Here is an 18,132-nt window from a genome sequence, read left to right as displayed (position 1 = left end):
GTTCAAGTTTTATTTTTATAAAAGAGTGATGATATTTCTTCCGAAAAAACCCATTACAAACTTACCACAAACAAAGAATAAGCTTTAGATCTTGGATTTTTTTTGTTATATGTGTAGGTGGAAATAATAAAAATCATGTTACCGTTACTTTTTTAAATATTGTGATGTTTGCGGTTACTATTGTAATAGTTTTTTTTTTTTTTTTGTTTTTTGTCATATAATTTGGTAGTTTATATAAATTCATTCAAGTATTCAACTTAAATTTGATTTATTCTATTATTGACATTTAAAAATAATTAATATATCGATTTTCAACATTATTTTGTTATCAAAGGTTTTAATGTACGTTATTTATTTGAACATGACATGATTCTTTATAAATAGTCTCTAGCAAGGTCATGTTTATCACACTTCCAATTTCATTTTTTTATAAAGAGATCATAAGAGAAAGCATAAAGTATATATGGTAGAGTATTTTAGCTCTTTAATCTCCCCACATGTGACATCTTTTGCAATAGGTCCCTTATCATGCTTAATCTTTGTCATGTAAAATACAAGGCTCAATGCCATTGCCCTAGTCACAAACTTACACATAGGAACAGAAAAAACAACAATTAGATGATATTACCCCATTATCAGTCATCTATAGGTAATAGGTTGGAGGTGAACCTAGATATAATTAATCACGCATTCTAATTAAAATGCCACTTATTTTTCAATTAGAGAAAAATGGATGTTCGTGAACATTGTAAGTGGATGGAAATAAACAAGGTTTAAAAAAAAAATCGAGAAAAAAGACGAGACAAAAATGTATATGTATATGTCATTTCCGTTTTCTTTAGTTTTTACAAAGGGACAAAAATCACGTCGAAACACCGTTACAGCCGTGATGAAACACCATTAAGGCCGGAACAAAACGTCAATCATGGCAATATAGACATACAATTCCATTGTTTTTCTATTGAGATGGATGAGAATAACATTTTTAGTATATATTTGAACATAGATTATATAATGTTATCTCTCCTTTAGGTTCTTTTCTCTAGTTTAGAGCTTCAAATTTATCTCTAAATATAAAAAAGGAGGAAAATTAGGGTTATGATTTCTTCTCTATCGTCCTTAATGCTTTTGTATGTTATGTGTTGAGTGAATTATGACCTAGTGGGATAGTCGGTTTATATAAGCTTCAGTAGATAGAGTGCTTTTCAACAGACTTACTACGATTAAAGTTAATCCATAAAGTGCAACAATTATACTTTGTTTAAGAGTTGTGCAATATTTTGTTTAATTCACATATGGCGACCGCAATCTATAACGTAATATCCGTAACAATCGAAATTGCAAAATCCTATATGCGGTTGTCGCCGTTGTTTAAAACCTTAGGTTAATATGGTTGATCCTGATAAGAGAAATGCTACAAATGAATTTTACATTGGTGATGTGAGGTTTATCGAGCTTGCTTGTGCACAAAATAAATGTGAAAAAGGAGGAAAATTAAGATGTCCATGCATGCAAAAGTTTATGAGTCCCACAATTAAGATGTCTTAGAATGACTTTAACTGATGGGTAGATTTTATGGGACATGCATTGCCAAGTGACCATCAAATGTTCAAAAAATTTATCGTGCAATTCCCCACTTCTCTTCTTGACATTCAACCAAATAATTTTTTACGTCCGTTACATGTCTATTACATATTGATTATCATATATTTGGTTACATATCTAGTACTAAATAGAAATGATTATGAATTAATATTGCCTTTCCAAAAAAAAAAAAATAGAAATGATAAACCAAATGCAACCAGAAAAATAAACTATATTAATAACGACTAAAATAAATGAACTATATGATAAACTAGACTCTAAAAAAAATAAATGAAATGACTAGGACGAAATATTTTTGATTTTTTTTTGGTATATTTTAAATTTTTGAAAATAAAAAAATAAAATGTGGAAAAATAAATGACAGAAAAATAAAGATAGAAAAAATAAGTATTTAAATTGCTTAATCGAAAATATCAACAATCTCCGGCAACGACGCCAAAAACTTGATGTGCGAATTAGGAAAGTGTACCAAATTGTTTACCAAATAATAAAGTGATAAGTAGAGTATTGTATCCACAGAGATTGCCGTTTCGTCCAACCAATCTGTGTTACTTATTTTTGTAAGTTGACGATATAATAAAAGATAAGGGTTAGAGAGTTGCAATTTTTATTTGTTTGCAATAAAGCAAATTTACCTGTTTTTGGTTGCAGAAAAGTAAGCAGCGGTTTGGAATCCACCCTATTTATATTGTTGGATATTAAATAACAATCATGTCGCGTTTATTTATCTTAGGTAGACTATACAAGTGATGAGGCCGTTGGGATGTGACTGGCCTGATAGGTTGGAAGTTGCACCTACTGATCACATGGTGATCCTTACTTGTGGAGTCCATAAATCTCAGTTAATTAGGTATATCCCTCCTAAGTCTGGTTGGACCTGCTGATCACACGATGATCCTTACATGTGGGGTCATACCGTCTCTAAGGTAATTGAAAGCATAGATTTTATATTGGCTTTCCAAGATTTCCAAAGGCATAATGGTCACACTAAGGTTATTTGCACACTATGATATAGGGTTATTAATCCTATATGATTCCGCCACCTTCGTAAGGAATATTAGTGTGGAGTCTGGCCAATGTTCTTGTAGGTCTACCCATCTATAAATTTTAGGACACTCATAACACACTCTCTCTTGCACTTAGTAGTTCTAAAAACAGGAAGCCTTATCTCGTCTACCTTACCAAAGGTTTAAGAGAATGATTCTATTAGGCTACGACTTATTTCCTTCAAGTAGGTACTTGTTTCCTTAATTACTAACTAGTTACCTCCTAGGTTCAGCAGATTTTACTCGGTATTATTAATGTCACCTTCTAAGTACTTACTACTAGGGTCAACTCGCTTTCAGTATCTTTCGCTAGTTACTAACTAATTACTTCCTAAGCACATATACATTAGTAGTAAGATATAAATATCAAGATATAAGCATCATGATGTAATATCAATATTAGGCCCTATCACAAGGTAAGTATCTTAATCTAGGGTTGCACCTACTACATAAATAAACTAAGGAATTTCCTAATAAAACTTATTGCAAACAAAAGATAAATAAAATAAAAACGACATTAAATTAAATAAATATCTAACGAAAATAAACAGAGGTTCATCTTATAACACTAACATAAAAAGAATTAGTTACACATGATAACTAAAAATAAAGTACTAAAGATAAAAACATACTCTAGAAAATCAAGGAGAAGATAGAAACTATGCTGAAGCTCCAAAGTTGCATTCCTCTTGAAGTGCCACAATTCTAAACAAGAAATTATGAATGAGAAAGACTAGTATTTATAGTGAGAGTTTCTACCTAGATTTGGGCTAAAAGTGCGGGATTTACCCAAAATAAAAGCAGAAAAAGATGTTTGCACCATGCAATATTTCCACGTTGGACCAGATTTATATTAAACAAGTCTCGTCATAAATGTGTTCAAATTTCATTAGAAAAACATTTCTAATGTACCCAAAAAGAATATTTCCGTTACCCATAGTTTTCTTATAAATAAAAACTCGTCATTCTCTGTTTGCCAAGCTAGCTCATTTACTAGTGTTGTCTTGCCTACTCCCCCCATCCCACAAACACCAATAATGGATATGTTAGGATTCTTCAAATCCATCATAATTTCATGCAACATTGATGTTCTAGAATCTAGAGCCTCATAACCTCTACTGAATGGCGTAATTGTGATTTTAGAAGCACCACGGTAAGAAATTCGTTCAAATTCTCCTTCTGCTATGACTTCGGAAATATCTTGAATCATCTTTGCCATGTTCCTGCTCAACCGGTGCCTTTTGATCGGATTGGGACAGTGTCCCATAGAACACTGAACCTTCGCATGGTCTTCGGTGTCAAGAAGTTTGTTTGCATCAGCAACGGTGTTGGCAGCTTTGTTCAGCCAATTGTGGACAAGATTTTCAATTTTTTCTCCGTTCCTTATAGCCTCATCAACTGTGTGTTGCACACTAGCTCTTTTTCCATCAAGGTTTTGGAGCCCGAGTATCATTTTTTTAAAGTTGTCGTTGTAGTTGAATACGTAACTAATTTGACGAGTAAAGGGTGGAACCACAACTTCAACAATTTTATCCGCAATAGGATCCATAGCCTCCCCTTTGCTAGCTATAAGTTGAAATAAAACAATTGATGTTTAATGTTTCCTATCTCTCAAAAACAAAAACAAAAAAAGACTATTTGTTTCCTAAATCAATGTCTGGTGTGTTTACTACCCTTAGTAATGTTAATAAAATAGATCAATCTCAAATGTTATTTTCTTTTAAGCAAAACTTTTATTTATCAAGAGCAACTTAGCACAAGACGTACAAAGTAGCTCCAACAACAACAAACAGGTAATAAGCACATTGTCGGCCACTGATACATCAAAATGCACGTGAGAGGAAGAAATTCTAAACTCACCCACTACAAAGACCAGAACCTACAACCCACCCCTGAACTACATAAAAAGACTTAACAAAGCAAGCCTGCTACCAGCCAACTTAATAAGAATGCAAATGACCAAAAACAAAAACACATCTTCTAACAAGGTGCTTCAAGAAGCCAACATAAAATCACCAATGCACTATCACACACCACCATCATATTAGCTCTTAATGATACTTAAATGGACCATGACTCCACTGTTATAAAAATAACAGAAACCAAAATCAGCTCCAACACAATATTTCCAATTGCAGCCACAACAGATTACCATAAGATGAGGAAAATTACCTAATTCAATTATATGCACAAGGTTTAGTAAGGACTCATAGTAGTGCCCACAAAAGATCTACTAATTAAGGATCAAGAGGATTTAAACCGATATTTTTATTTATAGACTATAATATCTAAATATACCAGTTGAGACAAACTTCATTGGAAGCAATCTAAGTTCTAACAAATACATTACCCATTGACAACCACACCGGAATAAATTATCATAGGAAGTAAAAGGGTTACTTGTCACAAATCCTATTCGTATGGAACTACCAGAAGTCCAGAACTCATTTTACTCATAGAATCACCCATTAGAATTAGAAAATGCATAACTATCAAACAAAAGAAGAAAAAAAAACTATTTTCATCCCATGAGGAACCTTACCCTTTATTCAATTTCCAAAACAAAATACACAATAAGACTTATTGATTCCACTAGAACATGCATATTTGTTTTAAACATGTTAACCAAGTTCTTTCTTTCCTAAGGGGGGTTGAATTGTGTTGGTTTTTTCTTCTTTCTTTCCTAAGCTGAAAACACTGATCAGAAGCAGATAGAGTTCTGCTTTTAAAGTGATGTTCAGAACTACTTGTAGCAGATAAACAGAGAGAGAGAAGAAAGACACAAAACAATTTATACAGATTCTTCCACAAACCGGAAGTCATTCATGTCCCCCTTGCACTTCCAAAGAGAGTTCACTAAAAAGTAATATCTGATTACAATTGCTCACTGCTAAACTTAGCAAGAGACTTCAAATGCTCAAGCACAACTGCAAGAGACTTCCTATGCTCCTGAACACAGTCAAGAGACTTCTATTGCTCAAGCACAATTTGAAGAGACTTATGAATTCAAACAGAATTACAAGAAAAATGTTTGAGGTTGAACACTTGATATACAATCAGTGGTGTTCACAATACAAATCAGATACAAACTCTTAAGACTCTAGAATTTCTAAGATATGAGTTTTGATAAGAAATTCTAAGTGAACTTTGAATGCAGAACAATTTCAGCAGAGTTTTGGAACTTTTAATTCTTGGTATTATTCTGTATATAACTCTGAGTCTTTACTCCGTTATATAGAGGTGTGAAAGAGACGTTGAATTGCCAGCACATTCAAAATAGAGTCGTTTGAAGCTTTTGATCAATCACCAATGATCTTTTGCCTGATATGGTTATTGTCCTAAGAATGATCAATTTCAAATGCATTCCCATTGTGAAGGAACATCGTTGCAGGCAGAGCTGTTTTTCTTGTCTTGTAGCAGAGACAAAAACAGAGTAGTGGAGATAGTGGTTGTACACTTCGTACAAATGTACTTTGTCAACGCTCTTTGAAGATCAAACATCCAATGCTTTCAAATCCTTTCAAAATAGTTGTTGTTTCACTTTTCCAGTCTTCTGCAATAAATAGACGAGTTTGGATCCACTAAGCAGCTTTTGAAGCTTTAAGTTGCATCCCATGATGAACTGCAGTTTCTGGTGATTATTTGCTTCTGATAAACTTGCTTCTGATGACGCCATCACTTCAGGAGCACTTTGTCTTCAGGAGCACTTTATCTTCAGGAGCAGTTTTCTTCAGACGCTTTAAGCTTCCCTTTTTGTTGATTCCTTTGTTCTTTATTGTTCTTCCAAGACATTTTTAATATGTCAAATTTTTGTCTATAGTGATCTTGTACACTTGAACAAATATTAGCATATTCAATTGACAATTTTTAATACCTTATTATCATCAAAACTCTTAAGGGTTAATGTTAAACACATTTTGTTCCAACATAGATAACTTTGCAAGTTATTTGTATGTACTTAATAGGCAAACCTTATAGGGCTAAGCGACTTTATCTATGGTTTGTGGCCTAATTTTTTAGTTAAATAAGTTTTTAAAAAAGTATTGGTCTTCCCTGTTAAACCAAAAAAAAATGATATGACCTGATGTAGGCTTAGTTAAAGGCCGGTCTGACCTGTTCTCACACGTACTTGCGAACAATGGAACTATTAATGTATAATAAAATAAATGTTTAAGATTGCATTAAAAATTGAAATCATCATTTAATTTCAAACAATGTTATATTACAAATAAATCACTTATAACACAAGAATACTAAAGAATCAATTTATCAAAAAATGAGATATTAATTAGTTGGACTAGCTTTATATAGGTAAAATGAATTTTTTATTTATTTTTTACTGTATAATGGGGGCATGAATTAACAATATAATTCATTTTAGCCTCTTTAAAAAAAATGTTATATACTAAAATTAATTTGCAGGCACATGTCCAACATTGCACACACCGCCAACATCATCTTCCACCCAACTACGCCGCCAGCCATTTTGGTGACTCACAGTCACTCGCTTCTTTATTTTCTTTGCAATTTTATGAAATCAATTTCACAACCGTTAATTTTAAATCTGAAATTTATCTTGTCGTAATCTCAATTCATGGCAAAATAAAGCAACAATAGAAAGGAATGGACACAGGGTACACGATCTTATGTCAATCAGTTTTATTTGTGAGTAAAATATATTTTTGAACGAAATCATGTGTTAATTTATTTTCTAACTGAATATTAAATTCAAGGTTTCATATATTTCATGATAGCATGATTATAATAATATAGAGGATTTTTTATTTTTTTTTGAAACAATATAGAGGAAAATTTGTTTTGTTATTTTATTCACTTTTTATACGCCTCTCTAACTAATTATCAAACCCAACTGAGTAACAAAAAACACATCAACTCTGTCCCGTTTTTCCCCTCAACAAAACATCATGACGCACAAAACAATGAAAACTATGACAATATAAGGCCGCTAACTAAGATTTAAAAATAAAGCACCTCCTAGAATAATCAATAACTCATAAGCAAAACATAAGTATCTTATTTCTGATAGGAGAAGAGTAATTTGTTATTCATTCAATTGAGAAATTACATAAAATGGACCCCTATATATACTAATGTATCCAAGTATCTAAGCTAGCTTGCTTTACAAGTAATTAAGCAAACTAACCCTAATTCTTACTAAGAAGCTTAACATATAAGCACTAACACCTAACAATTTCCACAATAATCAAACCAAAATAGGTGATATTTTCTCTTTAGAAAGGAAAAAAAAAACTACATTTTTTATGATAAAATACCATCCTACTGGCGGATCTCTAACAAGTCATGAGAAAACTAGATAAGAAGTCAGATTTTCTCAACCATAATTCGAATACGATTATCCCAACGATAATGACAACGTGTAAGTAAACAAGAAGAAAGTAGACTAGTTATTTAGTTTTTCTTTTGGTTGATGGAAACTTCTTCCTGTGTTTTTATAATAATCTTAATCATGAATATCTTATCTTATTCCATCTAGTTCTCTCTTCGGCGTATAACTATGTATAATATTGAAGAAAAAAAAAGTAAAATAATGACGATAATAATTGATGTTCCATTGAAATTTGACCAAGGATAATGTTGACAAAAAAGTAAAATAATGACGAAACAATAATTGATGTTCCATTTAAACTTGAGATAATCTAAAAACCAGAGATCAAAAACATTACAAGCCCTTTAAAAGTAGTAGAATTCTATATCATAGCCTATTGAACAAAAAAGAATTCTATATTATTTTGATTAAAAATTAAAACATCTCCAAGAAAATTGTTCGAATCATATGGTTTGTTCAGCACCGTTACGGTGTAATGGTGATGTATAGCATGAGCATCAGCGGCTGCTTGGAGTTGAGATTTAACATTGGCATCTATCTCTTTGCAAATGAACAAACGCAGGATTGTTCGATTAGGCAGGTCGCGAAGAGCACTTTGGGCAGTCTCTAGGTCGAGTTGATTTTGAATTTTACAGTAAAGAAACATTCTTCTGCAATAAAAATGAAGTGATGATTAGCACAAACAAAACACGTAAAAGAAAAAGCAAAGCAAAACAATGAGGTACCTCGTAGAAGGGAGGGATCCACTTCACTTTCTTCGTTTGAGAAAACAAGTGCAACACTTGTATAAATTTATAAACTTTTGAGAGGGTTGTATAAATAGATTATGTTTAAATATATAGCAAGAACTTTTGGAACATATATATAACAATAAAATCAGTAATATATATGGACAATTTCTATTATCAAATTACAATAAAGATCACCGTATCATATATGAATGATAAAAAAAATGTACGTATATGTATGATTTTTTTGAACAATATCGAAACAACTAATTTTTTTTATGGAATCGGTGTTGAATTAGTGACATTTTACTTGTGAATAAGATATTTTTTTAAACAAAATCAACCGAGAATTTATTTTTTAACTGAATTTTATTTGTGAATCAAATATATTTTTGAACAAAATCATGTGCGAATATATTTTCTGACTCAAATAAATTCAATATTTCCTGACAAAGAGAATATAATATAATACACCGGAAATGTTTGTTTCGAACAATATCGAAACAAAATATATTTTAATAGTAAAGATATATATATATTTATAGAATTGGTGTTGAATTAGTGACAATTTACTTGTGAATAAAATATTTTAAACGAAATCAACCGATAATTTATTTTATAACTGAATTTGATTTGTGAATCAATATAATTTTGAACAAAATCATGTGTGAATTTATTTTCTGACTCAAATAAATTCAATATTTCCTAACATATTTTTGAACAAAATCATGTGTAAATTTATTTTTTGACTCAAATAAATTCAATATTTCCTGACAAAGAGAGTAATACACGGAAAATGTTTGTTTTGAACAATATCGAAACAAAATATATTTTAATAATCTTGAGTTATTTGAATCCATATACTACTATCTTCAATGTGTTATCAAGTATAATGTTGAGAAAAAATTATAATAAAGACACAACAATTATCAATGTTTAATTGAAATTTTAGAACGACGAGTATCACTCGATATATCCATCATAAAAAAAAAAGGCTTAATTACACTTTTGGTCCTCACATTTTGACCAGCTCACGAAAATGGTCATGCCTCTTTCAAATCGAACAAAACCGTCCCTAAACTATATGTTTTTTGCAGTTTTAGTCCTACCTCCTATTTTCAACTCTAGAAACGCAGAGAAATGACAGTTTTGATCTAGATTAGATTCAATCACTTCTCATATTTGAAACTATCTTGTCTATAACTTCATCATAGATCAAATCTTGTTGTTTCTTTGTTAAACTTTTATTTTGTTAAGTTTAGGTTTGATTTGAGGTAGACTTTGGTTTTGTAATTAATTTTTATATAAAGTTTAATTGATCTGTATTAATTCAATAGTGAATATCTTGTTCAAAATTGAATTAGTATAATTTCATATCGTTTACTTAGTTTGTCCTTATTGCAATTGTACCATTTTCAACAGTCAAGCAAATATACAACAAGAATTTCAAACCGTGCATGTTCCTGCTCAAAGTTTTTAAGAGGGAGTCTATTCACCTCCTCTATAGATTCATATCATTATCGTCATATCGACCAATAAGTGGTATCAAGAGTACATTCTCTTTTATCACGGTTTAACCACCTAAAGAGTTAATATGACAAGTAAGGATCCAAAAGGTGCGTACAATAGAGCCATGAATTTGAAGAAAAAATTCTAATAAAGACACAACAATTTGAAGCCATCTTCATGTGTGTTAAAGTAATGCATACTAGGATGTGAACGTATAAGGAATACATTGGGTTGACCTTCAGTCTTGAATGCTTTATCGCAATGAATAGAACCATGTCATAGGCATTGTGTGAGAAACAATTGCATATGTGATCATTTTGAATGCAGCAATGTGTTGCTTCCATTTCCATTATCCAATGATTGCTTATGAGATATTGAAATATGTTCATTAACCTTTAATTTGTTCTTTGTCGTAGAGTTGGACTCAACATTAGCTAGCTTTGATTAACTTGGTAAAGTCTTGCACTTATAAGATAATTAATCAGAGTGAGTAAATAATAGTGTAATTATCCACACACAACCTGTAGAACACATGTGCAATATTTTTTTCTTAACTAATTCCATATAACCTAGTTTGAAGTGAAGTTTGTTAAAAGAGCCACTCAATATTTCAGAAGGGTTGAGTGGCTCCTTGATACGATGAGCCACTCAACAATTTAAGCCTCTTTTGATCCTTGAACACTTAACATTTTTTTTCTCATTTTATTCTTGAGAAGGCATCATTGATGATGAACTGAGTTGAATGAAGAAAACCCCCCCCAATTTTTAATTGGAGGTGATAGATCGCAGTATTTCTTTTAGGGTTTGTTTGGATTGAAGGTTTAGGAGGGGAAGGGAGGGATTAATTTTCTTTTCTAAATCACGGAGTAAATAACATGTTTTTTTAAAATAAATTAAGTGTGATTGAAGTATTATATGATCGTTTATCATGTTGTTATTTTATTTTTTAAAAAAACTTTTCATAGTGTCCGTAATTTAAAAACGAAAAGTAAGTCCTCCCCTCCCTTCACCTCATAAACCCTCCATCCAAACACACTCTTAGGTTTCAAATTCCCCTACTTGCAAAGCCCTTTAAAATCATACTCTAATGTACAAATTATATTTACCTATCCAAGTAACTCTCAAAGTTCTCAGGTTAACAATCAACATTTAAGAGTTTTCAAAGAATGGAATGTAAAAGATGAGTTTATGAGAGAAGCGAATGTGAAAATTTCACGTTAAAAAAAAAATATTATGCTCCTTATATAATTTTTGGAAAAGAGTGAATGAAGTTTTAAAAAATGAAAGAAATAGGGAGTGAAACAATTCACACTTATTTTCAGCTTATTCTTTATAAAAAAGATGAGTGAAACGATTCACACTTCATAATAAAACGATTCACTTTGTGAAATGATTCACACCTTAAAGTGAAACAATTCACACTGACAAAAATTGTTATAGTGAAATGATTCATACCTCAAAGTCAAAACGTTTCACTCAAAGAACAACATATGAAACTTCGAAAACCAAATAAATTCACATTTTCAAAACATGTAAGTATGAGATATTAAAAAGGATTGATCATGAGATTTTTGGAGTCACCTAGTAGCACAAATTTTAAACCTAAAGTTTTTGCTTTTTTTAACACTAAAATCTCTCTCTCTCTCATATATATATATATATATATATATATATATATATATATATATGAGGTTAGAGTATTAGAAGCACCCAACAGACCTAGCTGTAGATGATAAGAAAGAAATAAAGAAAAACAAAAACACCCAAACACACCCAAAGAAAGGTGAGAACTAACACCTAACCCTCCAAAAAAGAAGCCACCCCAAGAGAAAACACACGGAGATCAAAAACAAAGCCCTCACAGAACTTAAAACGTTTTGGCGTCTAATGAAAACCAAAATCAATTCTTAAAACCTAAGCAAATGTTCTATGCACTTAAACAAAGTAAATGCACTCTTGCTAAGTACCGCCTCATATGTTGCGAGAATGTTTAATTTATAAGTGTAGTATTTTAAGTTAAGTTAAATAAACTTTTAGTCGCTATAAATATTTTAAATTTTATTTTTAGTTTCTATAAAATATTTCCAACAAATTTTGATCCTCAAATGTGTTCTGTCACGATTTTTGGTCTTTGATTTTCATTCAACTTACATGTATCTTTCATATTTTTAAACAAAATATAAATTAAATATAAATTGTTAAGCGCTGAAAACTTATAAATTCATATTTACCTTATACGATTCTAAAAATGATTAAACTTTTGCAAAAGATATTTTTATTTTTTTTACAGAACAAAAGATATTTACATAGTGTAATAAACATGATGCAAGAAAACAAATCAAAATTTCAAAGGATAAACATGAGTTTATTAAATGCGTGGACAAAAAGTCGTGACAAAAAATATTTGGGGGTCAAAAACTTGCTGAAAATGTTTAGAGAAATTAAAAACCAAATTCAAAGATGTTTATAGGAACCAAAAAAAAATTAACCCTTGAAAGTTTAAAAATAAGACAAAAGTTTAAAATTAAAATTAAATATATAATTTAATTTATTTTGATTCTAAAACAATGTTTTACTTTTGAACGTATCACTTATTAAATCCATTCAACCTACAAATGATTTATTTCATTTTTTATATTTGAAATTAATAATTAGTCAAAAAATTGAAAATGATTTATATTTGATACTAAAACAATATTGAACTTTTTATCACTTTTACTTATTATGAAAATGATTTAATTCTTTTTTTGTTTTTTTTAAGAATGATTTAATTCATATATATATATATATATATATATATATATATATATATATGCAGTGAAAGGATTTTGTTTTTATATTGTAAAGTAATCATGATTGTCAGATAATTGAAATTATTTTATCATAAGTATTTTCAAATTATATTATAATAATAATATTTTCAAAAAGAAGTCAAACAATATATGTGAAATCTTATTTGAACATGACCTTTTTCCTTTTATAATTTATTGCATTTATTGTCCTAGCTATCTTAAATAGTTTCAGGCAAAGCAATGCTTGACATAATTCTAAGATGACTACCAGCATCAGCATTCAACAATATATCTTCGCAATTTTATGCTTTGCTTTGGTCATCATGAACTCGGGTAACAAACTATTTTCTTTATTCAATTTTGCAAATAGAGAAAAAAAAAAATCAATATTGTTTGATATGCTTATTGTTATTAACAATTTTCAGAAATCATTTTTTCTGAAAATGTGTAACGTTTGTTTTATGTGACAGGAGTAACGAGTGAGAATATTCACTATAAAGTCTGCATTACTAAAGGACCATGTCCAAATAATGATCCAGCTTGTGCCAAATTTTGTCAAAATAAGAGCTACCCTAAAGGTGGTAATTGTATCGACAATGTATGTTGTTGCGATAAATAACTCTATATAAGATAATTACACCTGTATTTGTATAGTTGTGTCTACAAATACAGCTTTGTGATTTCCATATAAGGAACTCAAAAAATAAATATAATAATTTAAGTTTCTATTGTATTATATTTTTACATTCTGAGTTTTACCAAGTTATATGATCAGGCGCCAAAGAAAGTATATCAGTATGTTGGTAAGGGCAAACTGAATCCTAAACGATTGAACCATAGTCACTCCCTTATTTGAAGACTTCCAGTAGTTAGATGATTCTATTAAAAATTCTGACCACGACCACAAAATAGAGCACAAATAAATACCTTAATGAATTAATTACTTCCAAGCTTGAATCAATTTGCAGAACATTTCAAAAACAACTATAACACTACAGAGTACAGACTAGTAGCAATAAACTTGCTTCCCCAGCAGCTCCTATTGAAACATGAAACTTGTCTTTTAAGATTACATAGAGAGTCTAACATACTATGAAAAATTAAATTACATTTTTTCGTCTTCTTCTAATTTGTATCTCTCTCACTTTCGGAATATTACACATACAACAGAGCCGATAGCAACCAAATGAATTATGTTTCCAATCTTAGCTTGAGCAGCAACCAACTCTCTTCAAAGCTGAAACATCATTCTTAAGATCTATTTTCTCTCCTTTGGCCGGCACAGACGCGTTTCCATTTTCAGCACCCTCTACAGCTTTCTTGCTAACAATACGGTAGATTTGAGTCAGAACTTCAGCAAATGCATTCTCTACGTTAGTAGCCTCCAGAGCTGAGGTTTCCATGAAATAAAGTGATTCTTTCTCAGCATAAGACTTCCCATCTTCAGTTGATACGGCTACAAGGTGACGAAGATCTGCTTTGTTCCCAACAAGCATCACAACAATGTTGGAATCTGTGTGGTTTCGCAGTTCTTTCAACCATCTGTCAACGTTTTCAAATGTTGCATGGCGTGTAACATCATATACAAGAAGTGCACCAACTGCCCCACGATAGTAAGCACTTGTGATGGCGCGATACCTGCAGATAGAAACAATGTGAATTATAAACATGAGTTTCATAGTAAAGTCAATTACAAAAATTGGCTACTTGTTACAAATCAATCATAACAATGGACCATAAAGCAACAATGCAGCATTGTGTTCATTCAGGTGGTTAGAAGACAAAACTACAGATATCAAGACACTAGCCTTGGCTATAGAACTTGAATCATACTGCAATTCCATACCTATCATTTATAAGTTTGATAATAGCATATTTGACAATTCCGCTAAACAAAGATTAGAGCCAAAACAATGTTACTGGGGCACATCATAAGACTGAAAGTTGAACATCCTTAGAGTTCTAATACTAACAACAATTGGGGTGCATCAAGAAGATTGAAAATTGCACATCCTTAGAGTTCTAATACTAATAATAGGGGCACATCAAGAAGATTGAAAATTGCATATCCTTAGATTTTTACTACGGATAATTGGATCAGATTTGCATAGGTATCCCACCCCACAGTTCTGATTTTTTAATCAGCCCTTTCTCTAAAATACAAGATAACTAAGAAATAAAAATGACATGAAAGCATATTGTTCAATTATTCTTCATGGAACATGTCAATAACAGGGGAAGATATAATACTTAATCAAAATATCTACATGTATATATGTTTAAATGATATGGACAATATTAGAATGAAAAATATCAACCAAACATAGGACTTGAATATCTACAACACATCTGGAGCCACAGGGCTTCGTAGTTTAAATCTTTCAGAACAGGCATAACTGTCAATTTTCTAATAGAGATACTTTTATGTAATTACAAACTCTCAATTAATATCTGTTGTAAAACTTCAACAGTGGTAGTTTATTCTTACTAGCAGAGTGCGAGATGGGGATATTTGTTTCTTTTGGGGAGGGAGATTTTTGTTTCAAGGAAAAACTTGAAGAAAAGATGAACTTTGATATATCACAGTTCATCTTTTCTTCAAGTTTTTCCTTGAAACAAAAATTATCACAATTGTAATGAAAGGGTCCCCTCTATTCCAAATGGAAAACTATTCTTTTACGTGTGATGGTTAAATGGAAAAATCAATGATTCAATATAAAGTTTTTACTTGAAACAAAATTTGTGACAGTAGTAGTTTATTTCCTTGAAGATAGGGAGATTTTTGATGGGAAATTAGGAATAGTTGATGGTAAACATAACATGAGGCCAATATATCACTACATTAGTGTAGACTCTTTTACCATCTTGCATTGGATGCAGTGTTGAAATGGGATGAATATGTAATGAAAGGAACATGGAGAATTATAACTGGCTAAAATATCATCATGTGTCAGCAATTTAACCTATAAACCCACTTCAATATCATTAACGATCACATGTAAAAGAGTAGTTTTCCATTTGGAATAATGGGGACCCTACTCAAATGACACAATGCTCCACCCCGGACTACCATAGGCAACTTTACTACATGTTAAGATACATGCAACTTATCTGCATCACGTAGCAGTATATGACTATATGCACTAAACATCGAAAGAGTATGATTGTTTAAGATGAAAATGCAAAAACGAAGCATGTTTGATTTGAAGAAATGTTTTTGTTTTCACTGGTAATTACAATAATGTCACCTTATTTCCACTCTGTTTCTTCTTTTCATGAACTTCTATAAGAAAATGTGAGAACAAAATCTTTTCACTAGTTTCTGTACATATATTTGAAAATAGGAAATAAACTGAAAATTAAGTACTAATTTTGTAATATAAATTCTTAGAGTTGGGATTGCGCTTTTAACCAATATTGTTAAATAGCAGCTATAACGACACTATACCGCTGTAGAGTAGTGAAATTTGGACAAACAGCTATTGTTCTGCCATACACTATTTAGTATAAAATGTTGTCATATAGTGGATATAGTGGCGCTATATCAGTATTGCATAGCAGAATTTCAACTAAACGTTATCTGCAATTGACAACATTGTTCAACATAACCCTTACAAAACCAGCTTGTAGGGTGCAGAGTGCCCAACTAATAAGCTCTATCCAGATATTATCTCAGCCAATGTGGGACTCTAAACATGGACCGCTCCGATATCAAACGGCCCAACAGTTCTTTGATAAGATATCCATCATACAATATATAACACAACATATTTTTAAAACAACCAAGCCTTAAATTTCAAAATGAGGCTTATACATGAAATAGTGAGGCTTATAAATGAAATAGGATACTATTTATATAAAAAAAATAGTATACTAAACTAAATATCATTGTTACAATATACCAAGTTCAACTGAAGATTAGAATACTTGGCCAGTCAAAAAAATTGAAATATATAACTACTTCATAACTACTCCATAAAATTAAATCAAAACTGTTGATCTTTTCTAAACAAACAAAACAAAACTTTTGTTTTATAAATACACAAAAAGTCAAAAATATTTGACCTCCGTCCAAATTCAACTGCTAATATGGAAAAATCAAATACTACACGCTAATAGAATCCAAAAGACACAACACTGAATTCTTTACCGCTAATAGAATTATTAATTAATTACCTAAATTTTATTGTTTTTTCTAACATCAACAAATTAAACTACACACCACATCAATCAATCATTTAAATTAAAGATCTCTAAAAAAAAAAACACGAACACAGACACTGACACGTCAACACTACTACTAACATCATTCAAATGTAATCACATGTGTCAGCGTCTTCTTCCATGAGAAGTGTCGGTGCTAGTAAGTTTAAAAACAGATCACGATCCAGAAGATGAGATCCATTGAAGGAAATAAGAGAGTTGAGAAAAAGACCTTTCTTGACCAGCAGTATCCCAGATCTGAGCCTTAATAACTTTAGAATCAACATTTAAAGTACGAGTAGCGAATTCAACACCAATGGTGGATTTGGATTCAAGATTGAACTCGTTTTTGGTGAAACGAGAGAGAAGATTTGATTTACCAACACCGGAGTCGCCGATCAGAACTACCTTGAATAGGTAGTCATAGTCGTCATCTGCTCTGTAACCCGCCATTCTTCTTCTTCTTCTTTGATGAATGAATCTGCTTTGTTGTTGCTATGAGAAACAAAAAGAGAGAGATGTGAAGAGAAAAAGAAAAGAAGTAGTGTTGAGTTGAAATATGAAAAAAGCGCCGTAAGTTTTTATTTCTTTGTTTTAAAAAAAAAAAAAAAATAGATTAAGATATTTATTTATTTATTATCGGTGTTGTTAACCGTTAAAAAAGTCTAATAACATGTTGTTGACTTTTTTCTAAGCTAAAAAAAAACTGTTGCTGATTAATACTAGTCGGTAAGATTTTGAAAATTTATTGAGTCAAAGTATTTGTTAATTAATTTTGATTAAAATAACTCTTCAATTTGAAAATATAAATATAAATCAGATCTATGAAAAAATTCCTACTTTATATAAAATGAATTGTGATTATGTTTCAAATAATTATT

The 18,132-nt window shown here is 30.8% G+C and overlaps 1 protein-coding gene across 1 annotated transcript; it reads right to left on the bottom strand.

The window, feature by feature from the left end:
- Positions 1–13,957: 13,957 nt before the first annotated feature.
- LOC11416438 (ras-related protein RABA1b) lies at positions 13,958–17,807 on the bottom strand. Its single transcript, XM_003596278.4, has 2 exons — positions 17,484–17,807; positions 13,958–14,686 (listed from the first exon to the last, which is right to left on the bottom strand). The coding sequence occupies exons 1-2, from the start codon at positions 17,702–17,704 to the stop codon at positions 14,254–14,256; spliced, it is 654 nt and encodes a 217-aa protein (XP_003596326.1). The 5' UTR covers positions 17,705–17,807; the 3' UTR covers positions 13,958–14,253.
- Positions 17,808–18,132: the final 325 nt, after the last annotated feature.

This window comes from Medicago truncatula, chromosome 2, assembly GCF_003473485.1.
Source record: "Medicago truncatula cultivar Jemalong A17 chromosome 2, MtrunA17r5.0-ANR, whole genome shotgun sequence".
Lineage (NCBI taxonomy): Eukaryota > Viridiplantae > Streptophyta > Magnoliopsida > Fabales > Fabaceae > Medicago > Medicago truncatula.
This window is presented reverse-complemented; position numbering and strand designations above follow the sequence as displayed.